The 23,424-nt window shown below is 36.0% G+C and overlaps 1 protein-coding gene and 8 non-coding genes across 13 annotated transcripts in view; 1 reads left to right on the top strand and 8 right to left on the bottom strand.

Moving 5' to 3' along the window:
- abts-3 (Bicarbonate transporter-like transmembrane domain-containing protein) overlaps positions 1-23,424 on the top strand; it is a gene marked incomplete at both ends in the record, with an annotated part of 24,290 nt that continues 866 nt past the window's right edge. Inside the window, 16 exons of one of the 5 annotated variants that reach the window (NM_001368589.3) lie at positions 1-66; positions 656-743; positions 4,941-5,096; positions 18,253-18,362; positions 18,720-18,772; positions 19,747-19,835; positions 20,204-20,294; positions 20,630-20,753; positions 20,895-21,101; positions 21,147-21,357; positions 21,402-21,515; positions 21,564-21,770; positions 22,041-22,385; positions 22,486-22,654; positions 22,703-22,876; positions 22,929-23,127. In NM_001368589.3, coding sequence (NP_001355398.1) covers positions 1-66; positions 656-743; positions 4,941-5,096; positions 18,253-18,362; positions 18,720-18,772; positions 19,747-19,835; positions 20,204-20,294; positions 20,630-20,753; positions 20,895-21,101; positions 21,147-21,357; positions 21,402-21,515; positions 21,564-21,770; positions 22,041-22,385; positions 22,486-22,654; positions 22,703-22,876; positions 22,929-23,127 — 2,403 coding nt within the window. Of the gene's footprint in view, positions 67-655; positions 744-3,188; positions 3,392-4,940; positions 5,097-14,236; positions 17,849-18,252; positions 18,363-18,719; positions 18,773-19,746; positions 19,836-20,203; positions 20,295-20,629; positions 20,754-20,894; positions 21,102-21,146; positions 21,358-21,401; positions 21,516-21,563; positions 21,771-22,040; positions 22,386-22,485; positions 22,655-22,702; positions 22,877-22,928; positions 23,128-23,424 lie in introns of those variants that run through there. The other 4 variants (NM_001381448.2, NM_001381447.1, NM_001368590.4 and 1 more) reach the window with 4 other exon arrangements.
- On the bottom strand, positions 17-146 carry C29H12.7. Its single transcript, NR_051159.1, has one exon. It is a non-coding gene; the product is annotated as an Unclassified non-coding RNA C29H12.7 (non-coding RNA).
- On the bottom strand, positions 816-1,019 carry C29H12.8. The gene has a single exon (NR_051160.1). It is a non-coding gene; the product is annotated as an Unclassified non-coding RNA C29H12.8 (non-coding RNA).
- Positions 2,259-2,368, bottom strand: C29H12.9. The gene has a single exon (NR_051161.1). It is a non-coding gene; the product is annotated as an Unclassified non-coding RNA C29H12.9 (non-coding RNA).
- On the bottom strand, positions 7,667-7,949 carry F57F10.2. Its single transcript, NR_051162.1, has one exon. It is a non-coding gene; the product is annotated as an Unclassified non-coding RNA F57F10.2 (non-coding RNA).
- Positions 8,834-8,969, bottom strand: F57F10.3. The gene has a single exon (NR_051163.1). It is a non-coding gene; the product is annotated as an Unclassified non-coding RNA F57F10.3 (non-coding RNA).
- F57F10.4 lies at positions 10,638-10,745 on the bottom strand. Its single transcript, NR_051164.1, has one exon. It is a non-coding gene; the product is annotated as an Unclassified non-coding RNA F57F10.4 (non-coding RNA).
- Positions 18,532-18,599, bottom strand: F57F10.6. Its single transcript, NR_051165.1, has one exon. It is a non-coding gene; the product is annotated as an Unclassified non-coding RNA F57F10.6 (non-coding RNA).
- On the bottom strand, positions 18,773-18,927 carry F57F10.5. Its single transcript, NR_051166.1, has one exon. It is a non-coding gene; the product is annotated as an Unclassified non-coding RNA F57F10.5 (non-coding RNA).

The following is a 23,424-nucleotide window of genomic DNA, read 5'->3' on the forward strand; positions in this document are numbered from 1 at the left end:
ATGGAAGATACCGCGTCGCTAAATTCCGATTGGGACAGCGTCTGCGGTGACACGAATCATGTCATGGTTTGTTTTCAGATTTTTGACGTTTAGGCAACATTTGTTGTTAACTTTGATTTGAGGTTATAGATTTTTCAGCTTCCTAATGAAACATCTAAAGCTCTGAACAAATCGGGACAAAATTGTTTAAAGTTTTTGCATTAAAAAAGTTATTTTAAGAAACACTAATATATTTAAATTGAATGATACTTGAAACATGTTAAGAAAAAGCATACTAACTTAGGAATTTAGATTCAACTTTTTGTCCAAATTCTTTCCAAAAAATGATCAATACCCTTAAACTTGTGGAAAGATTGCCAAGAGTTAGATCAAAGTCTGGCAAGACTTGCACTGTACCTTATTTGGATTACTTTTGGGCAAACTTTGGGGAATTAGTGGTCGCCCATAGTGGAACAATCTTTATTTTTAAAAATTACAGTTTCAATATATATAAGGTTTTTTTGTAGGAAGTGCAGGACTCTAGAGTTTGAATTGATATGATTCAGAATTTGAAGTATCAAATAATACATGTACACTTCCTAAAATTGTAGAGTAAACTATATGAATTAACTGCACGCCAACACCAACAAAACTGAAATAAAATCCAATTTTTCAGACCTATAACGGAACAGTGCCACCCATAGAGATAACTCGTTCGAACTCTCCGATCCCTTCGCACGCCCACTTCAATCTACACTCTACAAGTGAGTCGTTTCTAGTTTTTTGATATCATCGGAAGCAAGAAAAAGAAAGAAACACGATATGTTGGGGGAGATGCTTGGTCCAGGGATTCTCCACATCTCAATTTAGTTTGGGAACGAACTTACCACTAACCTCCGTTGCACTCTCTGTATCGAAACAGCAGTAAAGTTCTTCACATTGTTCTTTTCGTTATTTCTAGTGGCGTATAAAAAATAACAGACATCAGTGCAGTGAGTCTCCTCACTGGTTATAAATAATGACTCTTTCATTCTTATCCCTTATAGCTGCTCTCCCAGATAGAGCAAGAGAAACAACCAATATGTCATTTTGTCCCCTTGGCCAATCCTTTATTCCATTGACATTATGTGTACCTTTCTTTTTTTTCTTTCTTCATTTTCTTATTCTTTCAACGACGTCTTCTTCATGTTTCTTCTGCATCTCTCTGGTGCTGGTCGTCCTTCTCAACTTGGTGGGAGCTTCACGATTGATGCCCCGAAGGCACATCGTCCCACGGGATAACGTCGGGTCTCCAGCCAAAATGTTGTCTGAACTTCTCTTTCTTCAATTTCTCATACGAATTTTTCTAGCATAGCCGGTATTGTGGCTCTCTCACACCCACACTTTTTGGCAACTTTTGTAAAAAAGTTTTTATTTACTCTGTTCAAGACTTTGAGCACATCTTATAACTTTTGCAATTCTTATGAACTTTTGCTGGGATGTTGGGACAGTTGTTTAAAACTTCAAGATTTATATTTATGAAACCACCTAAGATTTGCTAATTTAAATGTTCTATCAATTTCGAGTCAAGAATGCTTAGCATCAATCAAGAATTTAAAGGGAGCCTCAGATTTATGTCTGTAGAATTTCATGAAGCCTAAACCTTGAGACATCATGATTTTTGATAATTTTTGGTTCTAAAAAATTTATTTTAATTTTCTAACGATATTCTTTCGTTAATTTCACTCACATGTTTTCGATTAACAGGGTTATTACAAGACATGCCATAAACATCAAAGGTTTGAATTTTTTCTTTGAACATTATACCAATCAAGTACCAGAAAAAACCCCGGTAAAATTGTGAATTTTTGAAATTTACATAGGTTTGAAAATTGCCAGAAAGTATCGATTGTTGCGATCCCTTGAAGCTTAATATGGTTTACCCATTTCTAGCCATTTTTTTTAAGCTTACCAAAATCGTGCCGAAACTCTGCCAAAGTCTGACCGAAGTCTGCTGAAAGTTTGACGGAAAAAAAAATCAAAAAATGAAATCAAAATCAATAAGTACAATCGGTATATCAATCAATCCTAAATTGACTTAAAACTTAAAACTACAAAATTTCCAAAATCAGAGCATAAACTTCATGTCCCATAAAGGCCTTGCAAAAATGTCGCTCTGCACCACTATCAATCTACATAACATATGATCCTTAAGTTTGAGTGATGCGAGTGTTCTTTTTTTAAAACTGACTATTTTTTCAAGTCTTCTTCCCCACCCACAAACATAAATTTTTCCTTTTCCTCCAAAAAACCCACATGATTGAATTTATCACTTTCCTCTTCCGTTCCATTTCTTCAAAAAAAAGGAGAAGCAGAAGAATAAGACGAATTGTTTTGAATGTCACGTTCTTCTGGCCACATAGTGGTTCATAAAATTCAAGTTTTCTAATTTTAATTGTATTGAGCTGCTGTTCATGAAACATAAACATAATTTATGACAACAATTAAATGTTTTTTGATTGCTTCAACTTTTATAGTTTTGAAATCAATTTGAGTTGAAGCTGCTTAAATTTTCTATTTTTCTTAAAATGCGATATTTATATTCTTAGGCACTTTACTCCCCAAAACTTTGACTGAAAACTTCAAAAACATAAAAACTTTTAAGAGTATTTTTTATGATATTGTATCATTTTTACTATTGTAAGTGCTTTAAAAAATCCTCACTGATGCTGCTTAACTTTTGAGAAATACTGCTAACATAAGCTTTCAATTTCAAATCCATCACTAAATTTTACTGGTTTCTCGTGATCCATTTTAATGGGAGTATGTTCTAATTTAATGACTTGGTGATCCCGCGTGTTCTGCGAGTCCACCTGTTCTACTCTCATCGTACCTCGTAAATCAGTAAAATCCGTTCCAGCCTACCTACCCCCTTCTCCCCCTTCGAAAAAATGTCTCGTATTCTTCATTTTTCTTCTCGAGAGCGGTGGCCTCATCGCTTCATCTCTCTTTTCCTGAAGAATGTATACAGAGAGATCTGTGATGCAAAGAGACAAAAAGATTGAGACGGACACCCGTGTACCTCCTCCTGGCCAGCCGGAGAGGACTTCTTCCTTGTCACCAAGAAACCATTTTTTTATGTAGTTTTTTAAATACTTTCCACATTTCTTGTCCTTTCCTTTTTCTTTAATTGATCTTTGCAATCAATTTCTAACATCTTCTGTATTTTCGAGTCATTCAGAAATGACGGAGAGCTCTCCGGAGCCACTGGATGATCTGTACGAAGAACGTATACGTCGTCCAGTTGTGAGATGGCAAAGTATGAAAGAAGATGGGAAAGATTCGAATGGATTACGAAGAACAGAAACTTTACCAGAAATGCGACCTGGAAGACGCGGTGGCAGACGAAGGCTCCGACCCAGGAATAATAACGGTTCTATTAGACATTTCTTTAAAGTTAAATTGAAGCTCAAATTGAAAGTTGAAATCGTACACGATTCAGTCATCTGTAGTTGTAAAACCCTGGAAGCACTACTTTTTTATAGTGCCAGAAAGTTTCGGTTTTTTTTCCTATGTTTTTCTCAAAACAAACATTTTAAAATTATTGCTCGTTCCAGTGGAACCCTTACTATTAGAGCGAACAAAAGTTTTCAAAATTTTTGAAAATTTCGGTTCCCATTTCAAAGATATCATCAAATTTGGTATTCGTAAACAATTACATTATTCGCCTGAACGTGTCTACAAAATGCTCGGAGTTTCTCGTAGATTCATCAAACATTTTTAGTTGGGATTTAAGAACAATTTACGTTAGAGCTTCATTTCTTTTATCCGCTCCTTGACAACTCTAGTATATTTATCGGTGCATTGACATGTAAATTGGCTCCCTTTCAAAAACAAGTTTCGATCCCTTCCAATTTCCAATCAAATTCTAATCAATCAATATTTACAAGACGCTCGTGGTGTCAAAACACTTGTTTTGTCTCTCTCCGACTCTTCCTCTTCCATCAAATACTTTTTTTCGTTTTGATCTTTTTATTCTCCACATCCCTCGGACCAACGCAGCTGGCAGGTAGTAGAGAGTGAGAGATAAAAGAACAAAAGAGTGAGATGTATGAAAAGCAGTGAGTGTCGGCAAAATATTTGCTTGTCATACACCCTGTACTGACAGGATGGGTCTGGAGAAGTCAGAATGTGTCATGTTTTGACCCAATACACCTGAATTCCTAGGCCGTAATCCGATAGGGGTGTGAGAGGAGAAAACTAGGCTGTGCTGCACAGTGTTATGAAATCTGATCACTATTTCAGATTTTGAGCAGCGGGGCTGTATGTTGAAATGAAAATTCCAAGTTATTTTAGCTGATGGGAAACCATAATTTAAATTTTTGAATTTTGGGGCTTGTAATTAGGTTTTCCAAATTCCTTGGTGATTTCCATAGTGTCCCGGTAACTGGTATGGAATCTACTCAAATCAAAAACCGAAATGAATGACTAAAATCGAGTTAACAAAAGTTTTATGAAACTCTCTCTATATATAAGTTTCTTGCGGAATTTTTAGCTGTGTTAGTTGGACTTTTTGATATAAATATGTACATACAGTAAGTAAAAAATGTTACTTTAAAAATATTTTGGTACGGTTGCATCAAGAGCTTATAAACGATTTTCTATCAAAAATATATCTTTATAGTTGTAAGAAACACCTTTGAGTTAAACCTAGAAAACTCCAAAAAACGCAAAATTTAAATGAAAGGTTTAAAATTTTCTGTTGGATTGCCAAAAAAATTAACGAGAAAAAATTTATTCTAAAATAATTGGTACACAACTAGAACTTGAGAACTTTGAATTAATATCAAATTGTTACCATTGAAGTTATGAATCATGTATTGGTGTACATTTGGAAAAAGAACAAGTGTTTTTGATAAAAGTTAACAAACACTGTTTATAAAGAGTTCACCCGACTATTAAGTATACTTGAACATTTTCAGACGAAGATGGTGACTCTGGATCTCTCCAACACAGTTTTCTCCGAGTGCCGGTTGGTCTGTCTGGTCGTTCATCTCCTTCTGTCGCATCTATGGGATCCGAACCAGAATCATGTATTGATGATACTCGATACATGACAGACGACGATGATGTAATAGGTATGTTTGCTATTTAAATTAGGGGGTTTCAGATTTTACAGATTTAACTTCCAGGAAGCGCAGCTAAAAAAAGAGAAACATTCTAAGAAACACTTTGCCTGAATTAGTTTTGGTGAATTAGTGGTTGTGATTACTTTACCAGGAAATAAATGACATCATTTTCTATTTTGATTATTTAATCGTTAATCGATTTTTAAATCAAAACTAGAATATCCCTTGCTTCTGCCAAAATTCAAAGTCCACTCCAAATCATCCAAAATCTAATTGATTTTGAGAACAATGGAACCTTTCCAGCTAGTACACATGTAAACAATTTGTAATCCCGCGCCTCTATGTATCTTCCATTTTCTTCTTTTTCTCCCTGACCAATCATTTATCTAATTATGCTAATCATATTCTAATGTGAGCCCTTCTTTTCATTTATTTATTTTCTCTTTTTTTTTGCTTCCCGACGTTCAATGGCTCCTCGTTTTACTTGCTCTTCAATGAAATGCGCGTAAATCCTAGCTGCCGAGAAGAGTATGTTTTTATCGGACGAGGAGCCAATTAACTTTTTTTTCGGCGCACAACACACATTTCTCTAGAAATGGCAAAGCAGCTCTGTGTTCTGTTCAAAAAAAGAGTTATCAAACAAGTTCAGAAGAAAAAGAAAAACGAGATGAAGAATTTTCGGATCGAAAATACTGTCATCGGCTATAAGGTGTCACTTGCAGAAGTAACATCATTTCGGTCTTTTTCATTTTTCCTGGTTCGTTTCATTAGTTCAACCGAGCAATTTTTGTTAGATTTCTAGGTTTCTATAAAAAATAGAAAACAGACGGTAAAAAATTCAGAAATTATAATTTTTTGCATATTGAAACAAAAATTATTAAAAAATTTTCTATAAATTTTTTACAGTTACACTCGTTACACTAATACCTAAATTCCCGTTGACAACGAACAATTCGCTATTTCTCGGAAATTTAGCTTCTGGATCTATTTTAGAACACCATAAGCGAGAAAAAGTACTAATTTTATTTCCGGTAAATTCCTCCAAATATATTATAATAGACAAGCCTCCCGAGAAGATGTGCTAATTAAATTGCAAAATAAAATTTCTCGAGCTATTCAAAAACTTCTTAGAAACAGAACCGCTTACTAATAGAACATTACAAGAAATAACTATTAATAAAACGAATTCTGAAAATTAATCCACCGTAATCCTTCATCTATTTTACAGCCACCCATTATGCATTTGAGTATAACTTATGTTTCTCCTTCACTTAATTCCTTCTTTTTCATTCGTCATCTTTCATTTTCTTTCATTCTTGATGAACTTGTGCATGGCACAGTAGCTTTGTGTGTATGTGTGTGCTTCTTTTTTTCCGTGTCCCAACTCACACATACATATAGACGCATCCCCCTCATACACATATATACACTAATAACCTGGAAAAACTCACTCTTCGAGCTCTTCGAGCTCTTCCATCGTCTTTCGGTAGGCTTCTTAGGACCACTCGAGAATTTGTGTTTGTATGTGTGTGTGTGTGTGCAAGTTGCCCTGAGGCGACAACAAATTTCACGTTTGCCTCCACCCATTCACTTTTCAACACTGACAAAACCGCGAAGAGATTTTTGACCAAAAAATGGAGAAGCTCAGTGAGAATCACACAGTTCATTTCTCATCATTATTCGATTGTCTCACAACCGAGACACGGGTAATTCAATATTCAGTGTGTGACCCTTTTCGAAATGCGGTTTTTTCTCTTTTTTGTTTCCTTAGATTCAGTCTTCCAGCTCTTCCCCTGCTTTTAAGATTAGATTCAATTTTGGTGCATATTTTAAAAATCTCGCCCTTCCTCACCCCATTCGTCAGCCAGTAAAGTCCATTTTGAATTCAAAACCGAAAGCCGAAAGATATCTAGAAAAATGCTAGAATCATCTGAACAAAATGACGTGGTATCGAAAGCTAGATTAATTGACTTTTTGAAGAAAAAAGATTGAAATCTTTACTTTTGCAGTAGCAAGCCGAAAATCTTTGACTTAATTTATGACATTTTTGATAACGCAGAAAAGATGTTAGGAGAAATCTAACTATTTCGGATATGCCAGTAAAATTTTTCATATATTGGGTCATTTTTCGAGCCGCCCTTGTTGAGTTTTATGCAAGTTCTAGTTAGAAATATTTAAACGGAATTTTTAAACTCGTAGGCGGTCTGTTTTAATAGTAGCAACAGTTTTTACTGAATTGAAGCTTTTCCTATTCTGAAAACTCGGCGTCTTTTAAACATTTGTTTTAATTTGCTGAACTTCAATTATTTAACTGAAATTAACATTTCCAGTTTTAAATGACACAACTTTTGACCCACGTGACCTGCCACCTTCATTTGCAACTTCATTCTGCATGACCGAGCCATTTTTTGTTCGCGATGGCAAAGGATAAAGCACTCCATTTTCACTTTTGAATTAGAACCAACTTGTTAAATAATTGATTCCAGTCGACTCTAGGTGAACCCAGTTTTGCGCAAAAACCGAAAATTTCGATGTTTCAACAAAAAACCGATGATTTTTGTGTTGTTTTCCTATTATTTCTTCCATTGTCGTTTTTTCAGTCTTCACTCATTCCTCTTCTTCTCCCTCTACTTATTCTAAATCCTTTCCTTCATCGTGCTCTTCACTATTTTTCTCCGTTTGCCATTGTACGCAAAGCAGCGCCCGTAAGAAGCACGAAAAGCGGAAAAAATGAGCAAAGAAAAAGCACGGCGGTGAACAGGAAAGCTGCGATGGAAAAATGCAAATTTTTTCCGACGACGTCGCTGACAACACTACCAATATTTTCAGAATTTCGTGTATTTTAAGAAAAATGAAAATTGAGTTTAACATAAGTTGAAAACTCCAACAATTCTTCAACTCAAAGTTGAGTTCTAATCCGATATTCCATTTTAAGTATGATCCTCGTTTTTTTATGACTTTTATTTTCTTCGGAATGTCATGTTCCCGGCTCTGATGAGAATTAGACATATACTTTCTCCTTCCACATCCCTCACAAAAAGAGAACAAAAAAGCGAAGAAAAAGAAAGAATTAAATTAATTTTCGCGCGCATTTTATAGTCGGTATTATATCTCCTGTAGAAGTCTTGTGAAAATGAGAAGATGGCAAAAAGAGGCAGTAAAATTCCGGGGAAGCAGCAAAAATAAATATCAAATTAGCGAGCCCGGACCACTATTTTCCTATTTTTCTATTAGTTCTAGCCTTAATTGAGAAACCCATTCGACGCTGGGTATTGCCAGCATTGATCCGGAATTTCTTAAAATACTGATTATTTTTGTACTTTACTGAGTTTTGAGCTATTTTCAGAACAATTATTTGTTAGAGTACAAGTTACCAGTTTTAGAGTTATCTGAAACACCAAAGTACTAGCCAATGAAAATATTAAATGAAAATTTAATTGATCGGGAGGTTCAAAAGTGCACAATTGTTGGATGGCTCAAATGTGTTTCATCGGCATGTGATGATGATGATGAGTTAGCCGTAGAGAGGTGGTGGTTTCATTTTGGACGGGTACAAGTTTTCGAGAATTTTTCTTTTTCTTTCTTTTCCTCTCTCATTCTTTTCACACGTCATTTTATTTTATTGCGGCGGCGGCTCACACTTCGAGCCCTCAAGCTCCTGGGATCTGTCTCATTCATCGAATTTTAATTGTTGGGCAATAGTACTCGTTGGATGTTGTTTTTCCTGTCTCTGCAATGTTTCAAGCATTTGAACTTTTTTGCCTTTGATTCAGCACGTATTCATTCCTCGGTGCTCTTCTTCGGAAATATGACACCGTGATGGGAATCGGAGCGGCCGGAATCCCCCCGACACTTTCACGTTTTGTTTCATTCATCTTCTCCATCCTTAGATAAAAAAACATCAAGATGTAACAGATTTTGTGTTGATCATTTGATACCTAGAATTTACCAAAAAAAAAAGAGTCAAGATTCGAGTATCATAAATTTGGAAATTGTTTAAAACATCCTCCAAAGCGCTAAAATTTCGAAATATCAAAGTAAAACTATTCAGCAATTTTTTGAAATTTGTTTTAAATAATACAGTCGACAAGTGAACGAAAACCCAATTTTGACTTATTACAAGTTCTGAATCTCACTGAAACTATAATATGCTTTCAATCTGATATTAATAAATGCCAAAAAAAAGTGATTCTCATCTGAGGTTATTGAAGTTCCTGAATCTACTTCTATTTAAAAAAGCAAGACTGAACTTCTGATCTGATTGCTGACGGGGCAATCTAAATTTCTGACAAGTAACTTGCCCACACGGAACATGTTGAATAATCTCTCCCGATCGGAAAATCATTGTCTGTTCCGCTTACATCATTTAGAAGAATCTGTCATTCCGAATCAGCAGTAATATATGTTTCCATTAAGTTCTCAATGCAAGGCTCATTGAGCTTCTCTACTTCCTCTCTCTCTTATAGATTCTTCTCCTATCTCTACACCTGTTCATGTGTCCCCATTCATTTCTTCCTCAGATTCTCGTTCAATCACTTTCTTCTCTTTCAATCTACCTACCAATTCGCAGTCCATCAGTTCGTCTCCCCCCTTTTGATGTACTTTGGCCACGAGTAATTTACCAAATTTTCCATGGGTCCGAAGTTAGCAACAATGTCGTAGTTGTATGCTGGTCGCCCTCCTTGCCAATTCAATTGGGAGGCTACGAAAGCTCTGAATCTGAGAATGAAGAAAACGACGAGCGAATAGAAGAAACCCGTTTTTCCTTTTTTATGTCCATCCACAACCTCCTGACTTTTTGTAGACAGCGACAAAAAATCTTTTGAAACGGGAAAGAAAGGTTAGGTTTCTTTCGAAATATTAAATCGGCGCTTTTAACTCCATCAACTTTTTTTCTCTATGTCACTTACTCTCTCACATCATCCTCTGTGTTTCAGAGCCACTCACACTATTTGACAGCCAATTAGTTTTCAAACGATTGATTGTTTCAATATATCTGTTTTTTGTGATGAACTGAAGCTTTGAGCTAGAAAATCAGGTTCGCTAGGATCAAGACATCTGGACAAAAAAGACGGGTGATAATTAGAAAATGTTAGTGTTTGTTGAAGGAATTTGAGAGATACTGGCGGTCCCGAACGACATGTGTTCGCACTTTTTATTTTCTTTTCTCTGTGACCTGCTTTCTTAGTTTTTGAATTTTAAATATGAGCTCGTATACTTTAATTCCTTCTGTTTTTTTTTTCAACCGTACCATCTTTAATTATGTTAAAAATTAAACCTGTATTATACTGCTCGTAGAGCTGGCGAAGCCAAACATTTTTGTAATAATACCGCACACTGTCAGCTCATGAAATATTTTCCAAAAACATTTAATACTTGGTTAGCGAGAGGATACGATTAGATCAGGTTCCAAAACGAGTCAAAACCAACATCTTCGTCCAAACTGAAATCTTCTTTCAGTCAAGAAAAGTTGCACATCTAGAGCAGTTGAACACCGAGTTTTTGATAAAGTGCACGTCACACTACGAATATTCTCTCCCTTAGACGTTCGCCTGTACCTTGTCGGATTCGTCACATGAGTAGAACATGTCGAATTCCACATCTCACTCTCTTTTCTTTTCTATATTCGACAGCTTCTCCCTCAGGGACACATCGGACACTTCTGATGAATTTCGCCTCCGCCGAGCCGACATATGAGCACATATTTCGTTGAAGGAGCCCTACACTTCATTTCGACTTTCTTTTTACCCCGGAAACCAAGTTTTTGATTTTTTTGGTTCTTTTTTTTGCAAAATGATGTATGTGTCCCCACTGTTTCCTAGCTAATTTGCTTTGGAGCGGTTTTTGAACTTTTTCCTTTTGGTGTACTTCAAGAAGTCCATTGGAATAGAAGAGCTAGGGGCGTTTTTTTCAATTGAGAACCATAAATCTAAGGAAATAAAATGCGGTTTAGAATTTGAGAATACGAATAAAATTCAGAAGATCAGTCCCTCATATTACCTTTACTAACTCAGTTAACATGTGCCTCCCTCTCCTCCGCCGGCTCGTAACCCGTCAATCAGTTTCATTTGACAAGAAGGCATCTGAAAAATAATAAAAAACCGAAGATGTTGGCTTGCGATGGAGAAGAAGTTCAAGTAGGGGATGTAAATGTGATGCTTTCTGACTGAGACTCTACTGATGAGTCGACATCTTCCGACCGGTCTTCTTGAAGAGAGAGGCCGCTTCGCACATACATCCAATTATTTGCAACAAGGTCTTCTTCGTCTTCTCCGGTCGACTAGTGTATATGTGTGTGAGCAAGAATCCGCTTCACCCACGCAACTTGCTCGAAGAGCATCCCTATATCCGCAACTTGTTTCAACGCCGTTACCTCGTCTTTTCCGTTCCATCAGTCGCCGCATTTTTTCTTCTCTCATCACACTGTTTCGATTTTCATTCACTCTGCAAATGTAAATATTCAGGCGCGGGACATCCCACCGCCGTTTCTTCTATCTCATGTGTGTGCTCTTTATTCTGTTTCTCTATTCTGCCGCCCCGTTTTCACGCATTTTCTTCTTCTTTTACGCTTTCCATCCTTCTCATCCACGCTGAAATCTCCGTTTTCCTCCTCCCGTTTTCTTCGTTGGCTCATTCTATTTGCTAGATTAGTCACAGGTCGTTCGAGACCAACATCCATTCAGATTCTGGTTTTAGATCTTTGTTCTTTAAAAAGTACTAGTTGGACCCCGTACTGTTCTAGATGCTACAATTTTCTGAACGTTACTTGGCAAAATGTCAAATTCCAAGAGGATAGAGACTAATTTGAAAATCACTGACTTTGATAAAAATATAAAATTTGGTTACCGTATTTTTCCTATCATTTGCACCCCAACAGCTCTACTTCAACAGCTTACATCTCGATTGCATTTGGCTTTAGAATTTTTTTTTTCAATTATGTATAAAAATATAGAGATATACATATTTTAAACGCATTTTTAGTGTTGTAAATGTTTTGATAAGAGCAAAGCCAACCGAATAGTGAGCGCTCAAATTAGAGCCAAGGGGTTGCAAGATTAAAGAAAAAAAATTTATCTGAAGAATCTGGAAAATCCTAGTAGTCCTTTTGTTTCCTGGTTAAAAACGTTATTGGGTTCTCCAAATTTCCCATTGCAAGCAAAATATTCTAGTTTAAAATCTATGGGCTTGCAAATTCAATTTATGCTCCAACCTAATAATAGTCATCTAGTTGCTATTCCTTTCGATGATCCATCAGATCCATTTTCTGAAAAAGAAAACAAGCAGCATTGTACTAACAAATAGAGAAGTCTCTCTTCTCTTATTTCTTATGTGGAGCAGCTACCTCATAACTTTTTCAAGAGAAAACACGTGTGTCTACCAGTTTGTTTCATACTATTTTTTTTCTATTGTTCTTATCCTTCACAGGCATCCTCTCTAAAAGAACGGCTTTATGCAAAAGCACAGAAGAAGAAAAACGAAGAATAAGCATAAGAGGAAAAGAAATAACAATCTGTTTTCTAAGCGCTCGTCCGTATTTTTTGTGCTGTTTGCCACCCTCGCCTCCCACCACAAGATCCCATCCGTATGCCCGATGTTCGTTCTTTCGTTTTCCGCTTCCATTTTTAAATCTTATTTTGGTAGTATGTGTGTTTGTATGAGAACACTGGATTTCAAAAAAAAAACGGCGCCACAGGGTGGCTGAATGCCTTTTGAAAGGGACTCAGCTGCCATCGAAAACGAACTCAGTTTGACGGAGGACTCTCCGAGATTTAGGAGCAGCTCTTGCACTTCTTCCAATTTCGAGATAAGCCCTTTTGCGGCGGCATTGAACCAGCAAAAAAGGAAATGGAGTTATCTTCAGAATCCATTTTTCTCTGATTTGCCAAGATCAATTTCCTTTTTGTTGGTTTTTTTTGCAGAAAACTGCAAAAAAAAAATGCACGGTGAGCTGTGAAATTAAACCAGAAGCTCTATGTTAGGTTGGAGACAGCATACGAATCTTCCATCAAATGTTGAAGCTTAGAATTTTGGTTTTAAACACCTTTCACCAGTCTCACTAAAAAGTTGCATAGATTTCAATTAAATTATCTTTCAAAATTTTTTTCGGAAAACCAAAAAAAAAATATTTTGTTCAAACCAATGAGACAATTGTTTGAAGTTGTGACTCTGACATATATGTAAATCTACATCGATATAATTTAATTTAATGATTTTTTTTAATTTATAAAATTACAGTTAAAAAAGTGAAATTTTCAGTTGCTACCTAAAAATCGGAAGTTGAAAAAAAATTATTTTTTCCATGATTTTTGTGTATATGTTGTTCGAGCTTGCGACATTGTTCCAAATTTATTGAAAATCCTAAATTTTTTCGATAATCTTGATATCCCCTATTTCTAAAAATTTCCGAGTTCACTTGAAACAGCAATCCTCTTTGACCTCCGATCTCATTGTCATCACATCCACCACACATCCTGCTCTCAGTTTTCTTGACCTCTAATCAATATCTTCAGATCATTTTTCTATTCTCTTTTTCTTTTCCTCTATCTATCTGTTATCTTTATCTTCAACTCTATCATTTGTAAAACGAGTCGGCTCATTCATCACTTCAAAGTAACTTTGCACCACCGTTCTACCCATTTCCATTATCTACGAGTTGTCCCAGTTATTTCATCCATATCTAGTAAACGGAAGCTCACATTGTGTATGTTTTGTGCTCTTTTTCTGCGATGCCGCCACCCGCGCTGGGAAGATATTGCTTTCTATTGCTTGCTTCTTGCATCCACCCTCACATTTATAATTGCTCCGCCTCCTCTATTCTCCACCCTCGTTTGCTCTTTAGGCTTTCCAAGCAAAAAAATGTGGAGAAGCAAAAGCGGAAATGGGAGTGTGGAACTACAGTATGAACTTCAAATACCAAGATTATGTAAACGTGATCTGATGATTTAGTCGGAACGAGATAGCTCTATTCAATTATCTTCTTATTTTCTTATTTTAGATTTGAATTGAGAATCAAGAATACAATTTGCATTTAGAGTGATTCACATCCCAATTTGAATAATCTCTTTATTCTGATTTATTATAAATTCCTTGTCTTCTTCTTTTCTTCAAATACTTCCTTCTACATATCTTCTCATGATTACTGTAACTTCAGACGCATATCTAAACTGTTCATGACTATGACTCAACAGTAGATCATCAGAAGTCATGACAACACCGGATTCGGATAGCAACGCCGATCCATTTGGTGGCTCAGATCCTCCTTCAGCACCACTCACATTCCGTGCCCCGCCTGTCTCAAACTGTGCTAAATCAATAATCGACCGGAAGTTGAGAAAATATGCATCCGAAACATCGTTTGCAACTGAAACCGCTAGTGAATCAAGTCTCGAACGAGAAGTTCCAAGTAGATCAAGAGTTTTCACAGTAAAACCAGTTGGAACAAGAACACCTGGTGGTATTGTCTTAACGAATGGTGCAAGTAATAGTAATAGTACAAATAACGGCGGAGTTCATCGGAGCAGAAGAAGACACGATTCGGATGCAAGTGGATCAGCTAATTCAGAAGCCACCGTAGCTTCTGGAGCCAATACACCAAGAAGATGTCATTTTAGAAGACCAAAATCAACAAGTGAAATGCATCAATCGTGTACTTCTGCAACAATTCATTCACTGGAAAGTCATCACAATGAGGAACGGAGAGCTAGTCACGTTTATATGATTGATGATGATTCTGTTCATGAATTTGAAGATGATGACGGTAAGTAAAGGTTTTGATGATCTACCAGGCTTTCAGTAAAACTTCAAACTGGAGTTTAAATGTCTGTTGGCTCTAAACTATAGCTATAGTAAGAGATGAATTTATTGAATACAAATTTCATTGTTTCTATTAAAACGGTTCTTATATTAAAAATCGATTTCAATATTGTTGTAATTAACTCTGTTAGTAAACTGCTTGATATTTAGAATATGCAATTCTTCATCATTATTGACGCGTACTTTTAAAGAATCCACTAGACTTAAAGTGATATACTTTGCTGCTAAATAAAAGTTGAGACTAACGATCTAGAATTAAGATCTTAATGATATTTTGATCCATTTTCATTCTTCTGGCACCTATTAAATGTCAACTCTCCGCAGGTTAACCACAAATACATTGTCCAAAAATGCATGCCTTTTTCATTGCAATCTAAAATTGTTCACGGGGGACCCAAGCAGTCAACCAACCTGCTTTTTCATCCTCTTCCTTCCTCTTTCTTCTATTATCTGCAGTGTTTTTATTTATTTCGTGGCGTCCGTCGTGTCCACGTATTTTTTCTTTGAAAACATGCTTGGCACCTAAGCTCCGCGGTTCCACAATGGTTCAGCGATTCACTTCTTGTGCTCATGACACTTTCATGAGATATGAGTGAAAAAGAAAGAAAGAAAGATATTCACTGTTCAGTAAAAACACAGAGGAAACAGAAAGAAAAAGGAGAAGAAGTTAAAAAAAAAGAGAGTAAGAAGAGAAGAAGCTCGTGTCATCGCAAATTGAATTTCGGCTCAAGAAACGCTGTGAAGACGTCGCCGCGGCATGGAGGCGCACAATTCAGATGACATGATGAGTTGTAGTATGGAGACATAATTTGCGTTCACTTCAACTTATGGAAACTGATGCTTCATTCTTTTTTCTTGAAGATGTGACACGAAATAGAGAAAGGAGAAGATCCTACAGCAACAAAAAAGCGAGAAGATTCGGTAATCAAATTGGCTCGTCGGACAGATTGTGCCCCGCGGGGGATGCGGCTCTTTGAACTCTTGAGATGACATCCTATTTCTTTTTCGGAAAAAAATTGAGAAGATTATTCATAGGAATTCTATTTCTGACGAAAATACGGATTGATATTGGATTGAAAAAGATTTAAATTGGAAAATAGAGGTCTAGTGTGTAAATGTGTTGACAAATTCTCTTATCCTATCTCGGAATTTGTCTGTAACTTCTAACTGAAATTTCATCTTGGAAAATAATATTTACAAAACTTTGCTGATTTTTCTGAAATGTCTCATCCGAGCCCTGAAGTTTGATAAATATAGATCTAAGTTTAACACTAAAGAGAGAAAATTAGGACAAATCTTCAGTAAAAATTCGCAAACTCTTGCATACACTTGATCCAATATTTCCTCAAATATCAATCCTAGAGTCTTCACTTTAATCTAATAATTTAACCGAAATGTCAAATGAAATGATCTCGGGTCGAAAAAATCGAATGTTCCAGCATCATTGTTCTCACAATTTCTACGTAATACTACAGTAGTCTCTTCGTTGAATTAAAATTGTGTCAAAAATAAGATTCAAAGAATTGAGCCACTTTGCACCAATGACTTCATTTTTCTATTCTTGCAAAAAACAACGAGTGATTCAACATCTAGTTATTATTAGAACACATCATTTTTCTTATATCCGAGCACTTCAATATCCACTTATCCCCCGTAAAAAACTTGTTCAGCATGTTCGGCTGTGCTCTTCTTTTTGTACTTCCGTGCACACTTCCTTCTGAAAAAGAGTAATCATCAAAGGCTAAAAATGCGCACGACGGCGGATCGTCTCTGAATAAAAAAGGAAACGAGAAAGGAAAGAAGAAGCAGTCCCGAAATCCGATTCATCAATCCCATAATATGCGGCGCCGGCGGTTCTTCTCCCCCTTCGTTTTTCCTTCTTCTTCTTGTCGTCAACGACTCTACTGAGTAGTGAATGGAATGGGCATGAAGTAAAAAAGGGGCAGGCTGAAGAAAAAAGAGAGCGCTGAGAGAGAATCTAAAAGTGGTTTGTGCTGCTGCTGCTTCTGCTGCTCGTGAAGCTCCCTAGCTCCGCCCCAAAAGGGAAGCAGTGCCCCCTAGGCCAGTCCATCGTGGACGGCTCCTTGACGTAGTCCAATATTCTCAATTTCTTCATTAATATTATTATTATTATTACTTACTAATGAATGTCACCAATGTGAAGGTGTTCGTTTCGAATGGAAGTGTTCGAAAAGGATCAGACGTCGACTCGTACCGCACACCACTCGATTTTGCCAGCTGCAGTTCGGGCATTTCAGAAGAATACCCTCTGCTTCTGAAAAATGGTGACGATGGAATCAGTCAGGGAGGTATTTATATTAAGAAACCAGATCCCAGGCAACGAGTGATGGCTAGAAGAACATCACATACTCTTTTGTATGTTCCTGAACAACGACGAATATCAAATGTTTCTGGAAACTCGGTTGCATCTTGCCCACCCGGTACAGTACAAACTTCTGGTGAGGAAGATGACAAAGTACCCCCTGCTCCATCATTTTCTCTTCATCTTAGTCCAGTTGGTACAAGAAGAAAATCTGTTCAAACGGGAGCACCTGCCATTGGGTTTCGTCCATTGAAAACATTTGAACGACGTGCGAGTCAGCCTACACTACAGTTTGAGGCTAAAAAAGCAACAATGAACAGTGGTACAAGTTCAGGTGGAACCGCAGGAGGAACAGTCAATTTAATTAATACAGCTCAATCGACAACTATTTCTCTACCTCCTGATAAAGCTAAAATGCTAACAAAAAGAGTATCCTGGTTATCAATGAAGTCGTTGCAACAAGAGGATCCAAAGACTCGAAGATCAAGTGCATGTGGCTCACCACGTGGTGGATCTCCAAGTCGAACTCTTTCCCAATATGGCTCCCAACCATTTTTAGCAGAAGATCGTGATTTTGACAGTGATACTCCGCCATTGGATACTCTCAGTTGGAGTAATGCTGGAAGTATGTGTGTTTTTGTTTTAGTTAACATGTTTTTATAGGAATATTTTTCTTTCAATGTTTCTCTCTTTAGCTTCAATGCTATTTTGTTTTGTTTTGTTGCGCTTAAAAAACTCATACAATTTTATTGGGTTGCATAGACAAAAAGGGGACAAACTACTGGACCCTCCCACCCCGGCAAGGGGTCCACTTCGCTTCCTACATAAAAAGTTTGGGGTCTGCGACTGCGGTTTCTCTGCAGCAATGTTAAAGAAAAAGGAAGCCGGCGCTTTAAAGAAGACCAATTTCGGCTGATTGAAGAGACCAGATGAGGCCGAAGCGTTGGAAGGGTGAAAAATAAGTGTTTATAATGTATCTGAAATCAGAAATATTAAGAAAAACACTCAATTAATTGTTCCGTGTTGCAGATGAATATGACAATGTGACCTTGATGTACGCAAAACATGAAAAGATTCCGATGAAAGATTTTGGATCCGAGATCAGAGCAACAATGGACATTGATCATCTGTTGAATAAAGTGAGCTTGAAAAAGTTTTGAATAAGCAGCTGAAATGTTTATGATGAATTTTATAATCTAGAGAGACCGGAAATTCTTTTTTCTTTTGACTCATTAGTTACAACAAAGGGCACCCAATTTTTGGTCGTTGTCTCCCACAATGGGCTTCTAAATATGGCTTTTGAGAAGTTAAAAGTTATGTTTAAAGTACCTATCCTTTGGGAATAGATCACTTTTAACGTGACAGCTGTAATTTTTAAATTTGAATATTCTGGATAAATCCCGTTCTTTGAAACCCAAAAACTGAAATTCTTAAAGAATAAATAAATCTATGAAAACATCTATATGTGCATTAGAAAAAGCAATTTATTTTTTCAGGCGGTTCTTCTACTCGATCTTCAGGAGACGAGTCTCGAAGAGATTTTTGCCAAGTGAGTATTATTGTGTTCAGAAGCTTTTAAATAAGCTTCAGAAAGGCTTGTTCATCATCATAAGGATAAGTCTGAGTTTGATGGGCAAACGAAATAAAAGAGTGGGATAGAATATGAAAATGGGAGTTGGATGCCAACAGCTTCCCTTTTTTTTCTCTAACAGAGTTTGTGTTGGTTTTTTGATGAATAATTAATGGAGAAGAAAAATGATCGAGTGGAGGAGGAGGGGATAGGCCCTTTCTCATATGTCTAGCGAAAAGAGCAACTTCTGACGATGATTTTTGAGTTGACGGGATACAGATCTTTTGTATTTGGAATATTTGATAATTTTAGAAGTAATGAGTATCGTTGATTTTTTCAAATGGGATTTTTACTAATAAAACAATATTTTAATTTTCCAGAATTTTGAAGTCAAAAATTAACTGATATACTTTCATAGCGATTAATTCATAGTGCCTACTAATATTAATTCATAGTGCCTACTGTGATAATTTTGTGATAACCGTACTCTTGAGTTTAGTTTTGATTTTGCATGAGTAAAATGTTTGTGGTTTTTTTAGACAGTGTTCTTCAAAAAAATTTATTTGAGAAATCCAACAAAGCTACAACGATGTTTGATTTATTATCCACAATAAAATTTGACAATCCGTCCGAAAAATAAATTATTTGTAGACGTCGCCAGAATCAGCTTCAAATTTAAATTTAGAATCCATTCAGAAGTCTGAAACTAGAGCTGAAAAAATGCAAGTGAACAAAAGGATTATCAATTATTTTTTCTTGTGTTCTTTCTCCCCTCTCTTTTCTAACTTGTTGTTGTTTTGAGAGGAAGGAAGTGTGCGCTTTTCTGGAGACGACAATGATGATGATGATCGTCGTTTTCTTGAGAAGTCAAAAAAAGAAACAAAAATGGGGGAATCTTGGGACCAAAACAACCAAAAACGAATAACTTGAAGAAATGATTTGTATCTTTTCAGAATCATTCATGAAATGGATATTCAAGAACCAGAATTTACAAGTGAACAAGTGAGAAGTGTACTTTTCACACAAGACGCTGGAAATCAGTGTAAGTGGGATTGAATGGAGCTTGGGAAAACATGCAAACAAGCAGATTATTCGGCGAAAAAAAATGTTGAATACATTTGCACAAATTTCATCAAAAAGTATAAGTACACAAGTACAACAATTATTATTTTAGAAATGAATTCCATACTCCAAAATTATGTACAAAACTGACCAATTCTAGAGTATAGAAAACATACTTTATATTTTCAGTACAAAACACCTGAAACCGGGAATGTGAACGTAAATTCCCTAATTGTCCTGATAATATGATTTTTCAACTTTTAATTTTATTATTTTCACGATGGCCACAAACAATTTTTAGATATCAAAGAAACATTAGTTGATGATCCTTAATTTAATAATTTTCAGTTCATATTCTGTCTCGAACAGTTCAATCAATATGTACCACTGGATCAGTTGGCGGAAGTTTCGATTACGATCAAACGTGGATTTGTGCATTGTGAGTCTGTTTTTGGTCTCAATTTCCCTTTTTGTTGGCCAAAGTAATTTGCATTCAATTAATACCAGATTCACTTTGTTTTTCTCCTCACAGAATAAGAGGAAGTTTTCTCGGGCTCAAATTGATGAAAGAGAGGGAAGACCCTCCGGTTTTCTCTTTTTTTACATCACAGGTTTTTTTTCTCTCTCTTCACTTTCCCCTTTAAATTCGATTTTGCAATGCATTAGCAATCAGAGCAGACAGAGAAGGAAAAATGAAGGAAATGGAAACAAAATTTTTAAGGGAACATTTTAGGAACCGCAATTTGATTGATGTGAGAAAACAAATATTTTCAGATGTATGCTAAACACTGTTCAACATCGTCATGTTGCTATTGCTCGTCTCTCTCATCCAACAAATTTGGGTAGAACTATGCAAGATCTTCGATTTATCATTATTGTGATTGCACCAAGCAGGGCGGTAAGTTTTGAAACTTTAGAGCTCGAAATGTAGATCATTTGAAAAAAACCTAACATGAATATCAAAAATTCCGTTTAAAGTCTAACAACTTTTTTATTATGATAATGTTATTTTACTCATTTAAAAAGTTCTATTTTCCAGAAAGGAACAAAAACTGCACTGGAAACGACACGAACCTTTGCCACACTTTTTGCTGACATGGAGATCCGTCAACGATTGGTGATGGCACAAAGTGTTGAACAGTTTAGATCAACTCTTCTATCAGCAGCAAAAGAATTGGCAATGGATCAGAATCAATGGAGGGAACGGAAATCATCGATTCATTTGAGTCATGCAAAAGAGCAGATTGTTAGCAATTTCAACATTTACCCTATTTGCAAATTTAAATTTCAGTTTGGCCCAGAAGCTTGGTATCCATTTCGAGGACTGGTTGAAGAGTTCAAGCGACGTCTCGCAATATATCCATCAGATTATCTTGATGGTATTCGTGGACATAAAACAGTCCAAAAATTGTTCTCTACTGTGGTTTTCTTGTATTTTGCGTGTCTTTTACCTGCAATTGCATTCGGTGTGCTCAATGATGATAATACAAAAGGAGCTATTAGTAAGTTTTTGCTGAAATAATCCCACGGAAAATATTATTTTCAGATGTAAGAAAAGTGATAATTGCTCAAGCAATCGGTGGAATCTTCTTTTCTCTTTTCGGTGGTCAACCAATGATTATACTATTAACAACAGTGCCTTTAGCAATTTATATAAAAGGTGAGATTTACAAATTCATATTAAAAGTAACAATTCTGTTATTTTAAGTGATATTCAAAATATCTCAAGAACTTGGTTATGACTTTCTGGCAATGTACGCGTGTGTCGGGCTGTTTTGTCAAATGTTTTTGATACTTTACTCGGCGACCGAGCTGTGCAGTTTAATGAAATTCGCAACAAGGTCTGCCGAGGAAATGTTTTCACTCTTCATAGCTATCGCATTCACGGTCGAATCTATACGGGCAATACACAACAGTGAGTCTTTTTTACAATGCATAAATTTAACTTTTTACTTTGTCTGAATTTTTCTTTATTTTCCCTATTCGAATTGCGTTCATACAATTTTCAATTAGTCATTTTGAGAGCATTTTTGGCAAAAAATGATCGGCTCCAGTTTTTTCCCGAAAATTTCATATTGAAAATTTTTTAATTTTTCAAAGTATTAAGTATTCGATTTTTAAAAATTAAAGCTTTGAAATCCTATTCATTACTTTAGACACCAAATTTCAAGATTAAATATTCCAGGTTTCAAAAAGAACTACAACGATTGTGACACATCGGCCATATCAATGAAAGCAGCTAGGACAGCACTAAACGCCTTCAAAAACGGTTCGAACGCAGACAGTATTGTAGGAAATATCACAAGCAGTATGAGCATCGGAGATACGGGAAGTCTCTGTCGAAGAGACACATCAATTCTCTATATGCTTCTCATGTTTGGAACACTTTGGCTTGGACTATTCTTGTACAATTTTCGAAAAACTCCATATTTGACAAGGTCTCGACGCGAATGGCTTGCGGATTATGCACTTCCAGCATCAGTTCTCATTATGTCATTCACTGGATCGTACGCTTTCTCAGATATTGAGAGTAAGTTTTTTGTTTTCTGTAAAAATGAATTTCCTGTTCTTATGAATCAGAATGAGAAAAACTTTAATAATTTTTTGACATAATTCTGTTGTTATTTCAGAAGATCGATTCAATCTTCGTTTCGAGTTCCCCTTGATTCAAATGGCTGACGTAACTTCACTGCCACCATCCGGATATTTTGTGTGCCTTCTTCTTGGATTCTCCTTGTCCTTTTTATTTTTTATTGATCAAAATATTACTTCGGCAATTGTAAATAACAATCAGAATAAGTAAGTTACAAGTTTTCATTTTCCACTTTAAAACATGTATGTTTTTAGACTTAAAAAGGGAACATCTCACAACTTGGATCTTTTCGTTGTTGCTCTACTCAACATGTTCTTATCGGTTTTTGGTCTTCCTTGGATGCACGGAGCCCTCCCACACTCGCCTCTTCATCTCAGAGCCTTGGCTGATGTTGAGGAAAGGGTTTCTCAAGGACATGTTCATGAAGTGTAAGTGTCTATTTTCTTCAAACTTCGCCTAAATTTGTTTTTTTTTTTTCAGAATAATGAATGTTCGTGAGACTCGTCTCGCTTCTCTCATTGCTCATGTTATGATTCTTGTTTCAATGTTCTTCCTGATTCCGTATCCACTTCAACTCATCCCAACATCTGTTCTACATGGTCTTTTCCTATACATGGCACTCACGTCGTTGTCTGGAAATGAGATGTTTGAACGATTACTTCTATTGATAACTGAACAGGTAATATATTCAATAAAATTTCATAAGTCAAACGATAATTCAAAAATTCGTGAACATCATTTTTCCGGTACCTGATTTGTACAATAGATGGTAAAAGAAAGTCCTTTCTATATATTGAACAATCAATTTGATCTATCATACTTTTTTTAAATTAGTCTCTACAGATGATGTAATCGAATTGTTATGATACCACCAAATATAATCTTAAAACATTAAAAAAAAATGTTAGACAATTTTTTTTTATTTACAGTCGAAAAAAAGAAAGTAACAGCTTCCACCTATCATAATTTAAAAAGT

This window comes from Caenorhabditis elegans, chromosome II (assembly GCF_000002985.6).
Source record: "Caenorhabditis elegans chromosome II".
NCBI classification, from domain to species: domain Eukaryota; kingdom Metazoa; phylum Nematoda; class Chromadorea; order Rhabditida; family Rhabditidae; genus Caenorhabditis; species Caenorhabditis elegans.